Source organism: Archocentrus centrarchus, chromosome 17, assembly GCF_007364275.1.
Source record: "Archocentrus centrarchus isolate MPI-CPG fArcCen1 chromosome 17, fArcCen1, whole genome shotgun sequence".
NCBI classification, from domain to species: Eukaryota; Metazoa; Chordata; class Actinopteri; order Cichliformes; family Cichlidae; genus Archocentrus; species Archocentrus centrarchus.
This window is the reverse complement of record NC_044362.1, coordinates 11,314,121-11,329,779: the sequence shown is the minus strand read 5'-3', so window position 1 is coordinate 11,329,779 and position 15,659 is coordinate 11,314,121. Positions and strand designations below refer to the sequence as shown.

Genomic DNA, 15,659 nt, shown 5'->3' with positions numbered 1-15,659 from the left:
GCTTGGTAATGTATTTAAAAGTGCTGTAAGCAGCCCACAGGTCTATTTCTCTCTCTTCTTTTTTATTTGTTTCAGGCATCGGAGTCAAAAATGTGGAAACATCTCTGATTTTCTCCCCAAAATCATTTCTACCAAGATCTGCTTCTGTGAACCTGACCGTGTATTTTCATGGCAGAGCCCACAACCTTCTAGAGGTGAGTTTAATACACATTTGATTTTTACACTTTCGTTCTTAGAATCTTTTAAAAAAATTTTTTAAATGAATGCATTTCATTTTCCCAACTTAGGTGGACCTTCATGTTGAAAACGCTGAACCATTTTTGAAGAGCATTTTGGGGCAGCAGACAGAGAGAGAGCCTACCGCTCAAAATGGAAAGCATGACGAGAGGAGGACGAGGAGGAAAACGGATGATGGCCATAGAGGAGAAGAAGAGACGTGTTTATCGAGCACTGACAGCTACCTGAACCAGGCCAGAGCGATGGTGAGGTCAAACCCAAAGACACTCAGCTTACAAAAACACATTAATCAACACTCAAACTTTTTGAGGCTTAATCAAAATGATTCTTAATCAGAGGCAGATCTACAGGGGCTGTAATGTGAAACATTACTAATTCACTGAAGTATTAAGCAAACAAATGTGGATCTTTTAGACATGAGAATCAGTTTATTTGAAACATTTTATAAATACTTGCTTAACAGACGTTTAATGTAAAACAACAAAATGTAGTAGTGACATTATCGAGTACAAAACAAGACCTGTCCAGGAAGTACCCTGCCTCTTGTTCTATGACAGCTGGGATAGGCCCCACCCCCTGCAACCCGGGTTAGAACAAGCAGTTAAGAAAATGGATGGATGGAGTACAAAACATGAATTAAAACTGCACTATGAGAAAGTAATTACATTTACTGCCAGTCAGTCAGTAGCACATATCTTTGTTATGCTGTGAGGGGTTTTTTTTGCAGTTGTTTGGAAGAAAGAAAATGAACGAGAACAGGCCCAGCTGCTGGATTGGTGTGAAGGTGTTTGGGAATGAGCTCAGCGTGTTTACATGCGAAGATCTCCACAATCAAATCAACCAGGTGTCGCTGAGCATGGCTGGACTGGCCGTCAAACTGCTCAAGGTGTGATGCCTGTGGTCATGTGTTATTACGGTCTCTATCTCCAACTCTTTACCTCCCATTATCCCCCTTATTCGCTCTTCCTCTCCACCCTTCAGGGTCAGGAGGTGCAGCTGAACCACAGATCCATGTTGATGACAGAGGAGCTGGCTTTACCGTCTCTGTCTGGTTTACCCGTCAAACTGGGCATCAACATGACCTCCCTTCTTTCACTGCGTCTGAAAGGCAACGTCAACTACAGGGATTATTCTCACTTCTCCCTGACAGGATACATCAAACCCAAGTACTTCCATGTTACCAAATGTAGCTCTTTTTTTTTCACAGGCTGTTTTTTTTTTTTTGGTGTATCAGGGGAAACTTGTCTCTTTGTTCTCAGTGCTGATGTGAGCCTCTCAGTCAGGATGGGGGTTGACAGTGCTTTGGGTCAGGCCGCAGTGGAGTGGGTTGCTGAGCTGAGGAGTGCCACTAATGTGGATGGCAGCATCCAGCTGCAGGAGGGGCAGGATTTCAGGGTCACACTTAACACACCAGAGGACTTAATGGACATCTTCTCTCTCAGGTACACATTTAAAATGATTCCCTTATAAGTCCCCTGTTTTAATGAATGCATGTGTGTTTACTTAGACAAAGTCTAAGTAGCTCTTAGATCATCAGGTCAAAGGTTAATGTTGGTCCCTCGCACTCGTTTTAAAACTCGTGGGGATCGGGCTTTTGGGGCTGTGGCACCAAGGTTGTGGAATTCTCTTCCACTGTCTTTAAGCTGTACAGACTCCACTGACTCTTTTAAAAAGCAGCTGAAGACATTTTTATACAGACAAGCTTTTAATTAACATGTTATATTGTATTCTATTGTTTTTATATTGTTGTACTTTTATTTTTGTTTTTTGTTGTGAAGCACTTTGTGATTTTTATCTGTGATAAGTGCTACATAAATAAATTTTACTTACTTACTTACTTTCATTAAGGATTATGAGACTGTTTAGAGAGGGTTTAAATGTATTATGTGGGTGAAAAAAATGCCAAAAATGTACAGCGTGATAAGGATGGACATGGAGGATTTGCCAGTTTAAGCATTTACAGATCACAGCATTGCTGTACAAAATATTTGAAAAAACATCAAATATGACTTAATATTTATCTTAGTTAGTTTGTTCCAATTCAAAGATGTGATTGAGGATCTGTGATTTCTGTACTCAACAGATCAAGAGTGTTTCAGCTCAGTGGAGACCACAGAGAGGAGATAAAGGGGCCAAAGAGTCGGGTCCAAAAGACCACCTGCACGCCAAAAGCCTGTGAGTACACAGATATTCTTGGACAGTCTGTCACATGCTTGAACATGGGTTATGTCAATAACAGCTGGCATTTTTTTTTTTTTACCCTTACAATGTTTTGTACATAGATTGTCAACAGTGTATATAGGCTATAACTTTAATAACTTCTGCTGCACACAGTGGTGATGCTCCACTGCTTTGTGAAAGCAGCAACCCTTCAGATTGAATGACATTTTTGGGGATGATGGAAGATGAATGGAATCTGATGCATAGGGCAAGTGGAGAGCAAGATTTGGTTGTCAAGACAAACGGCTTTTTCAAAGTTCTATGACTGGATCCACAATGCCTGATGGCCAGAAATTCAGGTCATTTATGTTGAATGTCCTCCCTCATGTGATACAACCTCCTTAATACATATATATTTTTAAATGACCATGCTCCTGGTCACTTTCAGGCCTGATGTCCAGACTTCAGGCTTGGACACTGAAGACCAGTATCTGGACTGTAGCCAGAGAGTCAGCTCTTTAATGATGAATGTCAGCTCAGTTTCACACAAAAGCTGATGCTTTCTGTACAAGCTTGAAAACCTCAGTGAAATCACAAAGCATGTTAAAATGGAACCTCGAGGGAGTGATCCGAAAACAACAGGAGTGCAGGAAGTGGTGCAGAGGTACACATGCAGACAACCATGACATGGATGGCTGCTAAATCTAAATAATCTTATGGCTATTATTACATCATTACTTCCCCATTTTTCAGAATGTGACACATGAATACCACAGTACATGACAGTATTTTGCTGTATTTGTACTATGAGGCATGTTCGTTGAAGGTAGTCCTACAAGTGTGTGTGTGTGTGTGTGTGTGTGTGTGTGTGTGTGTGTGTGTGTGTGTGTGTGTGTGTGGACATTAATGATGTCATTTTATTAGTTAAGGAAGTACACTTTACTCTTCTGTGTTCATAAAATCATGATTATAATGTGTGGAAAAAATCAATCATCTGCAGTTCTTTGATTCAGTTCATTAACTGACTTTCTGTGATCATTGCACATAATAATATTCAGTAAGTAATAGTTATAGGACAATGAGTACATTTCTACTTCCCTGCAGGGTCCAAGATGGTGGGTTGGCAGCTGTGTTCCAACACCTCGTACCCATCACTTGCCACTGGTGTTGCTTTCCCGCCCTCTGGACCAGTCCACCTCTCCCTCAGGCTGCTGAAGCTGGACAGAGGTCTCCATTACTATCTGCTTGAGGCTGCTTACTCAGTACATCATCAGGTGCAAGACAATATTAAGATGTACAAATGAACTTCCATTGAGTTTATTTTAATTCATGTCTATTGTTTTTCCTGCTTTGAGATCCCTTTCAGCCTAAATCATCTAAGGAAATCTTTATAAAACTGATTTTGTTGTTTAGTCTCACAGTGGTTTGTGTTTCAGAGAGGGACCTGGCTTCCCAGGGAGGCATCCATCCACCTCTTACTAGCCACTCCTCAGTCCTCCATCCCTAGAGACATGTCTCTGGATCTGGCCTTCAGCCCTCGCAGACTGCTTCTGAAGATCATTCATCCTCTGAAAAACATCCATGTACAAGGTCGGCCAGATGAACAATAAAAAGCCAAGATTGCACCTGCTGTTTGGATACAGTTCTGAAAATGTGGGGGGGGGGTTTTTGCAGGAGAACTTGACCAAGAGAGGAATACCAAGTCAGGAAAGCTGGAGCTCTTGATTGATGGTGTTCATTTTTATATCATGGTAAGTATTGTTCTGATGTTTTCTACAACACATTAGATCGATTTCATCTTAAATATTTTCCCAGTTCCAAAAAATATATTATTTATCCGCGACAGGGTTTGGCTGACACCCAGACCTTGCTGTCAGAGCAGAGGACTCGCTACCACCTTGAAGCCAAGTTGGCCCCTGATCGATATCCCATAATCCTCTCTGCAAATATAACTCGTGGACTGGGAGGGAAAACAAGCTTTTCTGCCACTGTGAAGAATGTGTTCAGAGAACCTGCATCACTGTTGGGTACTATTAAAGTTGTCTCTAAAATCTCTACTACAATACTCAGTAGACAACAGAAAACATGCGAGTGACATGTGTTTTTAGTGGTCCTGGAACGCAGGCGGGATGGCAGCAGCAAGCAGTACTCTGTGGAGGCGGAGCTCCTCTTACCTGGTGTAGTCGGCAGCAGGATGCTCGGGCTGATGGAGCAGAGGGGCTCACTGTGGAGCTCTGTGCTCAGGCTCAAATACGGCCTGGGAGGTAAGTTAGTGGAAATTCTGGTGACTAGCATGGACACTTTCCCACCCACAGGGAGTGACAAAACCTGAACCTGCTGTTTTCAGAACATCACTCACATGAGTTGGAGTTTAGTAATAAATGCCGCAACAAATTAAGCATCACCTTTACCTGCCATTTTGAACCTGCAACATGCAAAGGTGCCTCTGGGAAGTGCAGAAGAAAAGGAAGTAATTCTTATCAACACAAAATATGTATTTGGACTTCCCTGCAGTTGATGCTCGCCACCTGCTTCAGGAGTGCTACACATCTCAGAGAGTGAGGAGTGAGAGGGACTCAAACCTCACATACATCATGAGAGCTGATCATGAATTCTACTGCACCAACACTGCTCCTATTAACCATAAGGTACCTGCAGACACTTTTAATGCTAATATGAAGTTTCTCTGCTTCATTTATTATAAACAACATAAGCTGATGGTGCAGGTTATCTTACAGTGGCAGCAGAGGGTATTATTATGATTGAAAACATTGTGGTTTGTGTGTCCTTCTCAGATCCACCTCAGGCACGAGGAAAGCTTGAGCCACATTAAATCATCTTTGGACATGAGCTACGGCAAGCACTGGGATGAGATAAACAACAAGCACACACTTCTCCTGAGCCAGTCTTTCAAAAACCAGTCCACAGAGAATCACACCAGCTACACTCTGGAGGTAACCTGTTCGCTCTGTTAGACTGAAGAGGCTTATATCCCACACTGTAACAAACATTTCCCAAAATAGCGAATTAATATTTTCTGCAGTCAGAAATAATAAGTCTCCCGCTTAATGTTATTCCAGTTCAATCTCCAAGTACCGGAGAAAAACATAAACTACAGGACTCAGCTTCTACACTCTCACCTGACACAGCAAGGCTCCGAGAGGAGCACTCACTTAAAAATCAACTACAACAATCTGATGCCATTGGTGGCTGGATTACACTGGAAAAGCCCACCTAAAAATGCCCTGCACAAGACATGGGAGGGTAAAAAAACTCTATATTTTTATAATCTGAAATCATCACAGTCCTCTTACACTACAAGATGTTTAAGGTTCACTATTTAAGTATTCCTAAGTCATATTTGTTAATATGCTAAATAATTTTTTTTTTTAAATTTGGAACACTTTGGAAGGAGGTGCCTATCCAGATTATTTTTTTCTTATTATCTTCTAGGATCATTTAACATGGACACACCATTGCTGTACATTTACGCTGCACACAAGTTAAACCAGCTCCAGAGCCATACACTGCAGCTGACCTCTGAGCTGACAGCCAGCAAGTGGATGACCATCCGTAACCTCGTCCTGGAGGGTTATTACAAGGACAGGGGCAGAGAGAAGGAGGCCCGCCTGGAGCTCTACACACCTGCCATCACCTACCTGCAGGTAAGGAGAGACTAAGGTGCTCTGTCTGAACATCATCATTTAGTTTTGAATCAAGCAAAAATGGATTTACGTATTTGAAGGTTTAAAAATGTGTTAAAATGGTTCCAGACAAAGCCCACATGAAACCTGTTCCATAAATTCCACACTGTAGTTATGCAATTATAAACAAATATTGTGTGTTTATGAAAACTGCGCATGCTTACTCTTACCAAAGCTTCCTCTGTGCTGCCTCAGGCAGGGGGCTGGGGTTTTCTAGGGAAGCGGACTGTAAAGGCCTCAGGCTCCTTGAGCTCACTGTGGACTTCTCCCCTCCAAGCAGACATCTCTCTGGAGGCGTCTAAATTCAGCCACACCCTGCAAATGGCCTCCACCTACGGCAATCAAAATGTAACCCTTGCTGCTGCCCTGAACACTGCTGATAAGGTGGGTGGAGGCACTGGGCTGCTTTTGTGGTTTGGGTGTGTTAAGTGCTTGTTTAATTATAGAATGAAGTTGTCATATTTTGTTGTTTGTTAACCCGCTGAGGTCTGTCAACAGGAATGAGAGATAACCCTAGCCACTAACTGTATTTTTTTCATAGGTCAAAATCACACATTTTGATTGCATAGGACCTGGAAAGATTAAAGATTGTCCTGTTTTAACCAACAATGACTGTTGATTTTTTTTTGAAGAATTTGAAAAAGAGGCAAGCAATTCTGAAGATGACCTTCTCAAAGCCAAAGGGTCCACCCACTGAAGTGGAGCTTGAGGGAATAGTAGAGGAGTTGAAGAAGGACAAGAGGATGTATAAGAAAACTGCCATGCTCCAGCTTAGGTCTGTACCATGAAACAGGTCGGCTAGTGTTTTTTAGTTTGGTTCTAATCTTATTTTAAGAAATGACCACGAGAACACTGTTGACTTTAATAGCCACCATCTTGCACAGACAGCCCTTCCAGACCTTTCTTCCAACTCTCCTCCTCCGGGAGACTTTCACTGTCGACCTCCTCAATGGCCTCTATGTTCTGGAGTCTAAAGCTGGTTTCAGTGCCAACAGAGAGGTCATCCACACCCTGACCCTGGGCTACCAACCACCAAGCCCTTTTGTAAGTGCTGTGAAAGCTAATTATTTACCTCCGCATTTGAATGGGGAAGTGTGGGGGGGGGACTGTTAATGGCTGTATTCAGTGATCCTCATCTTTAAATGTGATCTCATACATAGGTTTGTTCTGCATTGATCCATCCATTCAGCACTGACACTGTTCCATCAGACTCTGAAATCTGTGTGACTGTAACCAGCAACCAGGTAATTCGCCGGCCTTCGAAGTTACAAAAAAAGGAGAGGGTAATCAGCTGAACCCTGCTGTTAAAGAAAATTGAATCTAATCTATTGTTCATGACTCCAGTGGGTCCATCATTGAAAGTGCTGTGCACTTTTTCACTCATTGTTTTAGATATTGATTCACCATTTATGCTGGACTGCATGACAGTTTAATGTTGTAGTCACGTCACAGGAACTGGCAGTGTGAAAGACTCGTTGCCAGTTATTGCAAATGCTTGATTGTGATAACTTGTGTGGAGAAAGAGAGGTTATTTCTCCCACATTGGCTTCTCGTCATTGGCTCCCTGTTAAATCCAGAATCTAATCCTTCTTCTCACATACAAGGTCTTGAATAATCAGGCCCCAGCTTATCTTAAACCGCTCATAGTACCATATCACCTCAAGAGAGTACTTCACTCTCAGACTGCTGGCTTACTTGTGGTTCCTAGGATATTTAAGAGTACAATGAGAGGCAGAGCCTTCAGCTTTTAGGCCCCTCTTCTGTGGAAGCAGCTCCCAGTTTGGATTCAGGAGACAGACACCCTCTCTATTTTTAAGATTAAGGTTAAAACTTTTCTTTTTGATTAAGCTTACAATTAGGCCTGGATCAGGTGACCCTGAACCCTCCCATAGTTATGCTGCAATAAGCCTAGGCTGTTGGGGGGTTCCCATGATGCACTGAGTTTTTCCGCTTACCTCTTTTCACTCTTTGTCTGTTTAAACCCCACTCTACATTTACTCATTAGTTGTTATTATTAATCTCTGGCTCTCTTCCACAGTGTGTCTTTTGTTCTGTCTCTCTCCCCTCACCTCCAACCTGTCGTGGCAGATGACTGCCCCTCCCTGAGCCTGGTTCTGCTGGAGGTTTCTTCCTGTTAAAAGGGAGTTTTTCCTTCCCACTGTCGCCAAGTGCTGCTCATAGGGGGTCGTTTTGACTGCTGGGTTTTCTGTGTAATTATTGTAGGGTCTTTACCTTACAATACAAAGCGCCTTGAGGTGACTGTTTGTTGTGATTTGGCGCTATATAAATAAAATTGAATTGAATATAATTGCATTTCCAGCTGCCAAGGGTGGCACAACCAGTTATTAGGTTTAGGGGGAAATTACTTTTTCACACAGGGCCAAGTAGGTTTGGATAACTTTTTCCCCTTAATTAATGAAGTAATCATTTAAAAAGCAGCTTTTTGTTATTTTTTTTTCTCTTTATCTAATATTCTCTTTATTTAATATTAAAATTTGTTTGAGGATCTGAGTAAGTGTGACAAGAAAAAATAAGAAAAGAGTTGAAGAAACAGGGAGGGGGCAAAATGTGATTAATGAACATGAAAATGTAATGATAGTTTAGGCTGTACTTAAACAGCAGTACTGAAACGTGCAAAGGATTCTTGCTGGTCAGTCAGGTTCCTGCAAAGTTTTCTTACTATTGTCACTTTACTAGTCAAAATATGTGGAAAACTGATATGTGTAACTTGCTTAGTGTATGTTCAAAGAACATACTGGGGACATTGATGTATTATTCTTTCAATATTCTGGACTCTTCTGCAGAACCAGAGAGATATACAAGGGAGGTTACGAGTTGGGAGCAAGGAGAGACTGACTTTCTCTGGGCAAGTTCATCTAAAGCCTACGCATTCAACTCACCAAGCAATAAAAGTTAAAGGCAGCTTTTCCCATCAGCTCCAGGTAAACAAGCCTCTCTCTCAATGTTTAAGTGTTAAACACTGTCTGGTTAAATAGCCCGTGCTTTGTGTGCATTGGCATGATGCACTGTACGGTGACCGTAGTCAGCAGTGTAGTGCCTCTGACAGTGAACGATATAGTTTACAGTAGAAAAGGCCAAACTTGTGACCAGTTAATCTGTTATTGCTTTTACAGCTGCAGCTCCCCTCCTCTGCTATAATGGAAGGAGATGTAGTTTGGACCCCAAACAGCAACAATGACTTTGATTATCAGGCCAAAGGGAAACTAAGAATAGAGCGTCAAGAGTGCCAGGTGAGTAAAACAACACCTCGTGCATTTGATGAGCATCCATTTTTGATAAATGTCTGGTATCAGAGGCTTTTTCTTTTTCTTTTATTCCTGTTAGCTTTCTGTGCAGCTGAATGGAACGTCAGGAAAAGTTGGTCTGTATTCATCTCTCCGTCATCCCTTCAAATCAAAGATTCCCAAAACATTAGAGGTGAGCTGGTTTGTGTTATATTTCCTTTTATGTCCCCAAAATAAAAATTTTAAGCTCTTATTTGTGTGAATATAAAGGCGTCTGCAGACATGTCGATGGTGCCTGGCGAAGGGAGCAGCTCAGTGTGTGTGAGGGCTGATGGGAAGGACAGGCTGAAGCTGAATGCTCAGATGTCCCACTTCATGCAGAAGGGAGACAGAGCTGTAGGACTGAGGCTGAACTTATCCCAGAGCCTGCTACCTACAACCACTGACCTACATGTAAACATAGCGGGCAACATGTCCTCAGACAGGTTTGTCTGTTATGATTCACTTTTGTATTTTAACGTAGCTTGTAATTTAACCATATCTAACAAAAATGCTTTCTCTTTTGACTTCTTTTGCATTTCTGTGTTCCTGTCTCCTCCAGGGTCTTTCTACGGGGCTCCGTCACACAGGGAATGCAGGTTCTGCTGGCCCAGCTCAAAGGGTCTTTAAAAAACTCAGAGGGCGTCCAGATGGCTGTGACAGGGGACCTGAGGCACACAATGACCAGCATAGATTTTCTGCCTTCAGTCCTGGGGTTGGATGGGGCACTGGGGCAGTCTGACAGTTTAATCGAAGGTAGAATAATTTGTGTCAGGTAGTTTAAACTTGTCTTGCCCTGAAAAAGCATCACAAATGACATATAATGTGTGCATGTTGTTGCAGGACAGCTGAGAGTTAGATTGATGGACACAGTGTACAGTGCAGAGCTGAGACATCAGCGAGATCCTGGAGAAACTCTGGATGGAGGCGATGAAGAAGGAACGATGGGAAAGAGGCCCCACGTGGTCCACGACTGGCTGTGCGTTTGGTCCGGGGAGGAGCATTTGTGTGTGAATGTGAGCCGCCAGCTGGGGAATCAAGGGAAGGGAGAGCTCTACGCACAGCTGTCTCACTCTTTCCATGTCCTCGGTGTCACAGGTGATCATTACAATATCTGAAAAATACATACACAGTACTTTCTACACATGTACACATGTCCCTGTCTCTCAGTTTCCCCTGTCTTCTGAATACAGGTGTACCTCCCAACAGTAGTGCTCAGGTTAAATGGGCCCAGGAAGATGATGGCTTGTCAGTCCTGGGAGAGCTACAGATCGGACGCGAGCATTTTGGAGCTGAGTTTCATGGAGGCAGGACACACCATCCTACCCCCCAGTGGGTATTTTCCTCTAGGTTGAAGCACCAAGTTGAAGCCCTGCTGAAAAGAGGCCTGCCGCCCTCCTTTGAAGCCAAAGCCCATTACCAGGTGCATGACTGTCTTTTCTTTTTCTTATTCTTACCAAGAATATAATGTAGCAGGAAACTGAATGCATTAATGTGTTAGCTTTCTCAGGATATGCAGTGCTTTACAAATTCATCAGACCACCACCTAATGTAAGGTTTATGCCACTGCTGCCCAAAATAAACAGTACTGGTAATTTTTTATGTTTCTGTGATGGTTAATCCACCAGTAAGCACAAGCACTTTAATCAAAATTGTTTTAATTTTACAAAAAAAAGGGGAAAAAATTAAAGCGCATTATTATTTTTTGATTAAGATGACAAATTACAGTTATTTTCGTGCACTTCTGAACAGAAAAATTAGTTTTAGTGGTTGAATGGGATGCTTGATTAATCTCTGATTTCTCAGAGAAGTTCAACGTACGGCTCAAATTTGGGTCTAAAAACCTGAATTCAGTTTGTTATTTCCCTAATAAATAGGGAAATAGTTTTAAGCAAATTTTTTGACAGATTTCTAAAACATTTGTATTTTCTTGTTTTTATCTAATACATTTGTTGGGTTGCTTTCCTTTGTTCTTACACTGATTTTCTCTCTGTTAGTTAGAAACAGAAGGACTGGACACGGGCTTGATCCTTCACATGGAAGATGTGAGAGTTGCTGACATCCTTTTAAACGTTGGATCAAGAAATAAAATCAGCGTTTTGGTAGTGTCTCTATGGCAACAGATGAAGCTGCTCCAAGGACTCATACCTACCTCTTTACAGGTATATGTGACACAGTTTGCACATGTACATTCACAGAATCAGGCTGTCACTCAAAAAGGAAAACTTTGAACACTTCTTTGTAGTTACCCATGATCTTTAAATATATTTACATTTTTGGTACTCTAAATGGGAAGATCCATAAATCAGTATGCAGAGGGAGATTACAAATATATACATTTAAAATAATGTCAAACTGGATAAATACAAGAAAGACCCAGATATAGATCTGTGAGCTTCACTTTTACATTGTTACATCCATAAGCTAAACACAAATTTCATTTTCTTAACTGCTTAAATGCCGTTCTCCACATACAGAACAAGAACCAAGTCAAAAGAGCAGTTCTGCATTTGTTGAGAGAGTGCAGCTTTTTTACTTTTTAACACTTTATATCTCATTTGCTTCATGAATGAAAAAAATGTACAGTAAGAGAGGCTAGTAGACAGTTTTTGTTTCCACAGGAAAGAGCCAGACTGGCTGGCTGTAGTCCTTATGGTGAGCTGTGCGGATGTTGGATATGTCTTTATTTTTGGAAGGTTGAAAGATAAAAGGATCATCTAGCCTCACTTTTTCGACAGTGAAAGTCTCCCGGAGGAGGAGAGTTGGAAGAAAGGTCTGGAAGGGCTGTCTGTGCAATATTTCTTTTTTTCAAATGTCAAATTTTATTTCATAAAGATAAAAGGCTATTCCATTACCACTAATAGCACTCAGCGATTAGTCGTATCTAGTAAAGCACTAGTCTAGAAACTGAAATACTCTTTCAACAGTAAACATATATGTTCCATAACAAGGGCTCAGATTATTATGTTATGGCACCGTACTATTTTTATGTGGCTGGTCTAAAGTTCAGTGATTCCTCTTCCATCTCCTCCTTCAGACAAAAACAAACTTTGCCAACAGGGGGTTGTGTTTTCACAGATGAACTGCACAGGGGACGTCACCGCAGACCGACTCTCGGCTCACTGCTATGGAAATGTGGCAGACAGCCCCATGGAGGTACGAGCCTTTCGCTCCTATAGACCACACAACAGGCTCTGCTATGGCCTGTCGCTTGCTCACTTTAGCCTTAGCGCTCAAGCTAAAGGCTGTTATAGTTCCAGTGGTCAGAAAGAGCTCAGAGCTAACCTCACACATTCATCTGTCCCCTTACTTACATATTTGGGGGTTCCCACTACATCTGGTGTTAGGTTCCTCCTCCGGCCTGGGCCTGAGAGGTGGGTCCTGGGGATCGGGATAGTGATTGGCCCCTGGAGAACAGATCTGAGTGTGAGACTGAGGTTGGAGAGGCCTGGGCAGTATCGCTGGTATGGGCTTCTTGAGTATGGAACCCACAGTGTTATTGAAAAGGCTTCAGTGACAGGACGGATGAGGCTGGAAAGATGGTGTCGCATCTTGGGAGAGGTCCGTGTAGTGTGGGATTCTTTGAGATCCAGTCTGCTTGTGTCTCTTCAATGCACGGGGGTGGGGAGGCTGTTCTGGAGGCAGGTTAAAAGCATCGAGGGGGGTGTGTCACACAAAGCCTCTTTAACTGTATATGCACAAGGAGGAAAAGATGGACTCAAAGGATCTCTGAGCTTTCAAAACCAGCAAGACTTTCTCCAAGGCCTCTTGTCTGTACGCCTAAAGAACAATAAAGCTGAGCTGGGTTGGAGACTCCAGCACCAATGGGCCTACCTTGGAACAATCATCCCAAACAGAGTGGACTGTCACGGTTCGGGTGAACTCATCGATACCTCCCTTGCCGCAAGTGCTCGAATCTCTGTTAATGCCCGCTCTGCACAGATGAGCATCACTGCTGCCTGGGAGCCCTCCATCTCTTTTAGATCCACGCTTCAGCAAAGCCTGCTAGCTACTGCTAGTGTACCACAGGTCCTCACTGTTAGCATGTCTACCTCAGCAAGTCAAGCCCAGTTTGAGGTGGAAAGTGATGCGTGCTCCATATTTCTCCTGGCAAGTCAGCACAGAGGAGGACGGGGCAGGAGGAGAGGGTGGATGCTTTTTGTCCAACAGCGATGTGTCTTGCTGAAGGTTAGAGAGGAAACAAGGATCAGTTGAAGGAAACTTGTTTCCCACCTGAAGGAAAGCAAAAGAAACATCTCCACCTTGGAGATGGCTCTTGGTTTTCCACTGTAGTGCAAGCTACACTGAAAACACCAACACACCAATGAATAAAGCACAGTGGTTGTAATGAATGGCAGCTTTCTAAGGATTTGTCACCTACAACACAGCACAGAGCTTTAGCCGCCATCTGTTAACCCTGTGTTCATTTTGTTGTACTGATAATTTATTAAAGTTTTTAAATATATACATATGTATCTGTAGCACTTTACATGCTCCTCCTTGTATAATTCACAGTCATTTTTCTGACAATAATGAGATCGTGTTTGCATAGAAGAATTTCTCCTAGTTTAATCTTTACTTATTTTATTTTTTCCCTCCTCAATAGACTCTCCTGCCTCCACAAACCTCATTCAACATCTCCATCGCCCGGAGGGGTTGTTCCACAAATCTCAGCACTGTTCTTCAGGCTGAGGGAGTAAACAAAGGCAGTCTAAGCCTGTCTCTATCTTGTCACCCCCAACTTAATCTCAGGGCATCTGTACAGCACTCCATTGAACCACTAAAGAAGTTGCAATTTCCTACCCATGGAGCTCTACTCCTAAATGTCTCAACTGCCCCTCTGCCGGGTGTGGAGGTTGGCCTGGAGCTTGGACGCTGCTATTTTAGGGGTAACTTGGGGAAAGTCAAGGCTTCGCTGAGAGAGGCTGAGCAGATTTCTTACACTGCTAATGTGACCAGCTTCTGTCCTTCTTTACAGGTTAGTAAATCTGTCAGTTTTATGTTGATACTCTGCGGTTTCTTTCATCACAGTTAAAAGAACTGGAATTTCCTCTGCAAATCACTTGTGTTTATGTTAATGTAGCCTCCTTTGAAATACAATTTCCAGCCCATTAGAAGTTTGAGCTACAGCTCATCACAGCAGCAGAGCAGAACAACGCCACTGATGATGCAGCTGCAAGCTTGGACAGCTATGCATATGTCTTGCAGGATATTCGTAGAATCTCTCAGAAGTAATGGGCATTCTCTACCTATGTTTGCACCTTAGGGAATGAATCTCCCTGTGTCCCTGGCTCTACAGGGCTTCCTCGAGGTTGTTCCTTGCCAGCTGACTGTGTCTGCCTGTGTGAGGGCAGATAATCAGAACCTCTCTCTAGAGCTGACCCAGTCCTGCAGGAGCCCAAACCTCTCTGGGACCCTTACTCATTCTTTCCTCTGGCTGAGTAGTGAGGGTCTACCACAGATCATCACTATAGACGCTACTGCTCCTAAAGGCCCCGAACAGGCTGGAAGTCTCTTCATCAAAGTTGGGACATGTCAAATTAGAGCCAATCGCGTTATAGGAACCAGAGGACCAACAGAGTGGCTATTGGCTCTGGAGTCTACGTGCCCGATGTTACAGGTTGGGCCTTTTGAATGATTACTAAATCATTTATGCACTTGAAAGCTGCATTAAGCCCTGTTTTTGTCTGTATTCCTATCACATACAGCCAAAGACAGATTAGAGAATTAAGAAACTTGACAGTGTGTTTCAGTCAAGACACCTAGAACACGCTACAAAGAACACACTGCTGTTTTTGACATGTTTGTTGGTAAGATGTATTTGTTGCTACCACTGTTGCTCACAATGATTTTTTTTTTTTTTTATGTATTAAAGGGTAATATTAATGGCTCAGTGTGGCAGGACCCTCATGGTATCTGGACATTAATGCTGGACACTGATATGGAAGGCAAAAGGGGTTTTCTGAGGCTTAATGCAAAGGCCTGGCCAGAGCTCAGTGTGGATGGTGAGCTCAACCATGATCTTCCTGCACTCAGAGATCTGCCAAAAAAGACAAGAGTGAGGCTGACCAGCACGTCAGGAAAACTGAGATTTGATGCTGAAGTCCTCGTGCAGGTGGAGGAGTGTGCTGTCTTGGCCAGCGGAGCTGTAATGTCCCAGCCTGGCCTGCAAGGGTCGCTGTTGTATCACAACAACTGCACAATGATTCAGGTACATGTTTAAAGGATGCACAAAGAAAAATATTGCTTATCAGATTTGTAATTGCTTCCTGTT

General features: G+C 42.8%; 2 protein-coding genes across 2 annotated transcripts; both read left to right on the top strand.

Moving 5' to 3' along the window:
• Nucleotides 1–982: 982 nt before the first annotated feature.
• LOC115795564 (uncharacterized) lies at nucleotides 983–14,620 on the top strand. The gene is made up of 27 exons (XM_030751540.1): nucleotides 983–1,123; nucleotides 1,219–1,403; nucleotides 1,497–1,679; nucleotides 2,321–2,412; nucleotides 3,502–3,671; nucleotides 3,834–3,987; nucleotides 4,072–4,148; nucleotides 4,244–4,424; nucleotides 4,506–4,661; nucleotides 4,912–5,045; nucleotides 5,193–5,351; nucleotides 5,478–5,661; nucleotides 5,851–6,062; nucleotides 6,297–6,485; nucleotides 6,734–6,876; nucleotides 6,986–7,145; nucleotides 7,262–7,345; nucleotides 8,906–9,043; nucleotides 9,236–9,352; nucleotides 9,447–9,539; nucleotides 9,617–9,831; nucleotides 9,948–10,141; nucleotides 10,229–10,483; nucleotides 10,579–10,808; nucleotides 11,383–11,547; nucleotides 12,464–12,541; nucleotides 14,501–14,620. The coding sequence occupies exons 1-27, from the start codon at nucleotides 983–985 to the stop codon at nucleotides 14,618–14,620; spliced, it is 4,209 nt and encodes a 1,402-aa protein (XP_030607400.1).
• Nucleotides 14,621–14,654: 34 nt separating this feature from the next.
• Nucleotides 14,655–15,608, top strand: LOC115795563 (uncharacterized). The gene is made up of 2 exons (XM_030751539.1): nucleotides 14,655–15,005; nucleotides 15,261–15,608. The coding sequence occupies exons 1-2, from the start codon at nucleotides 14,655–14,657 to the stop codon at nucleotides 15,606–15,608; spliced, it is 699 nt and encodes a 232-aa protein (XP_030607399.1).
• The last annotated feature ends 51 nt before the right edge of the window (nucleotides 15,609–15,659 follow it).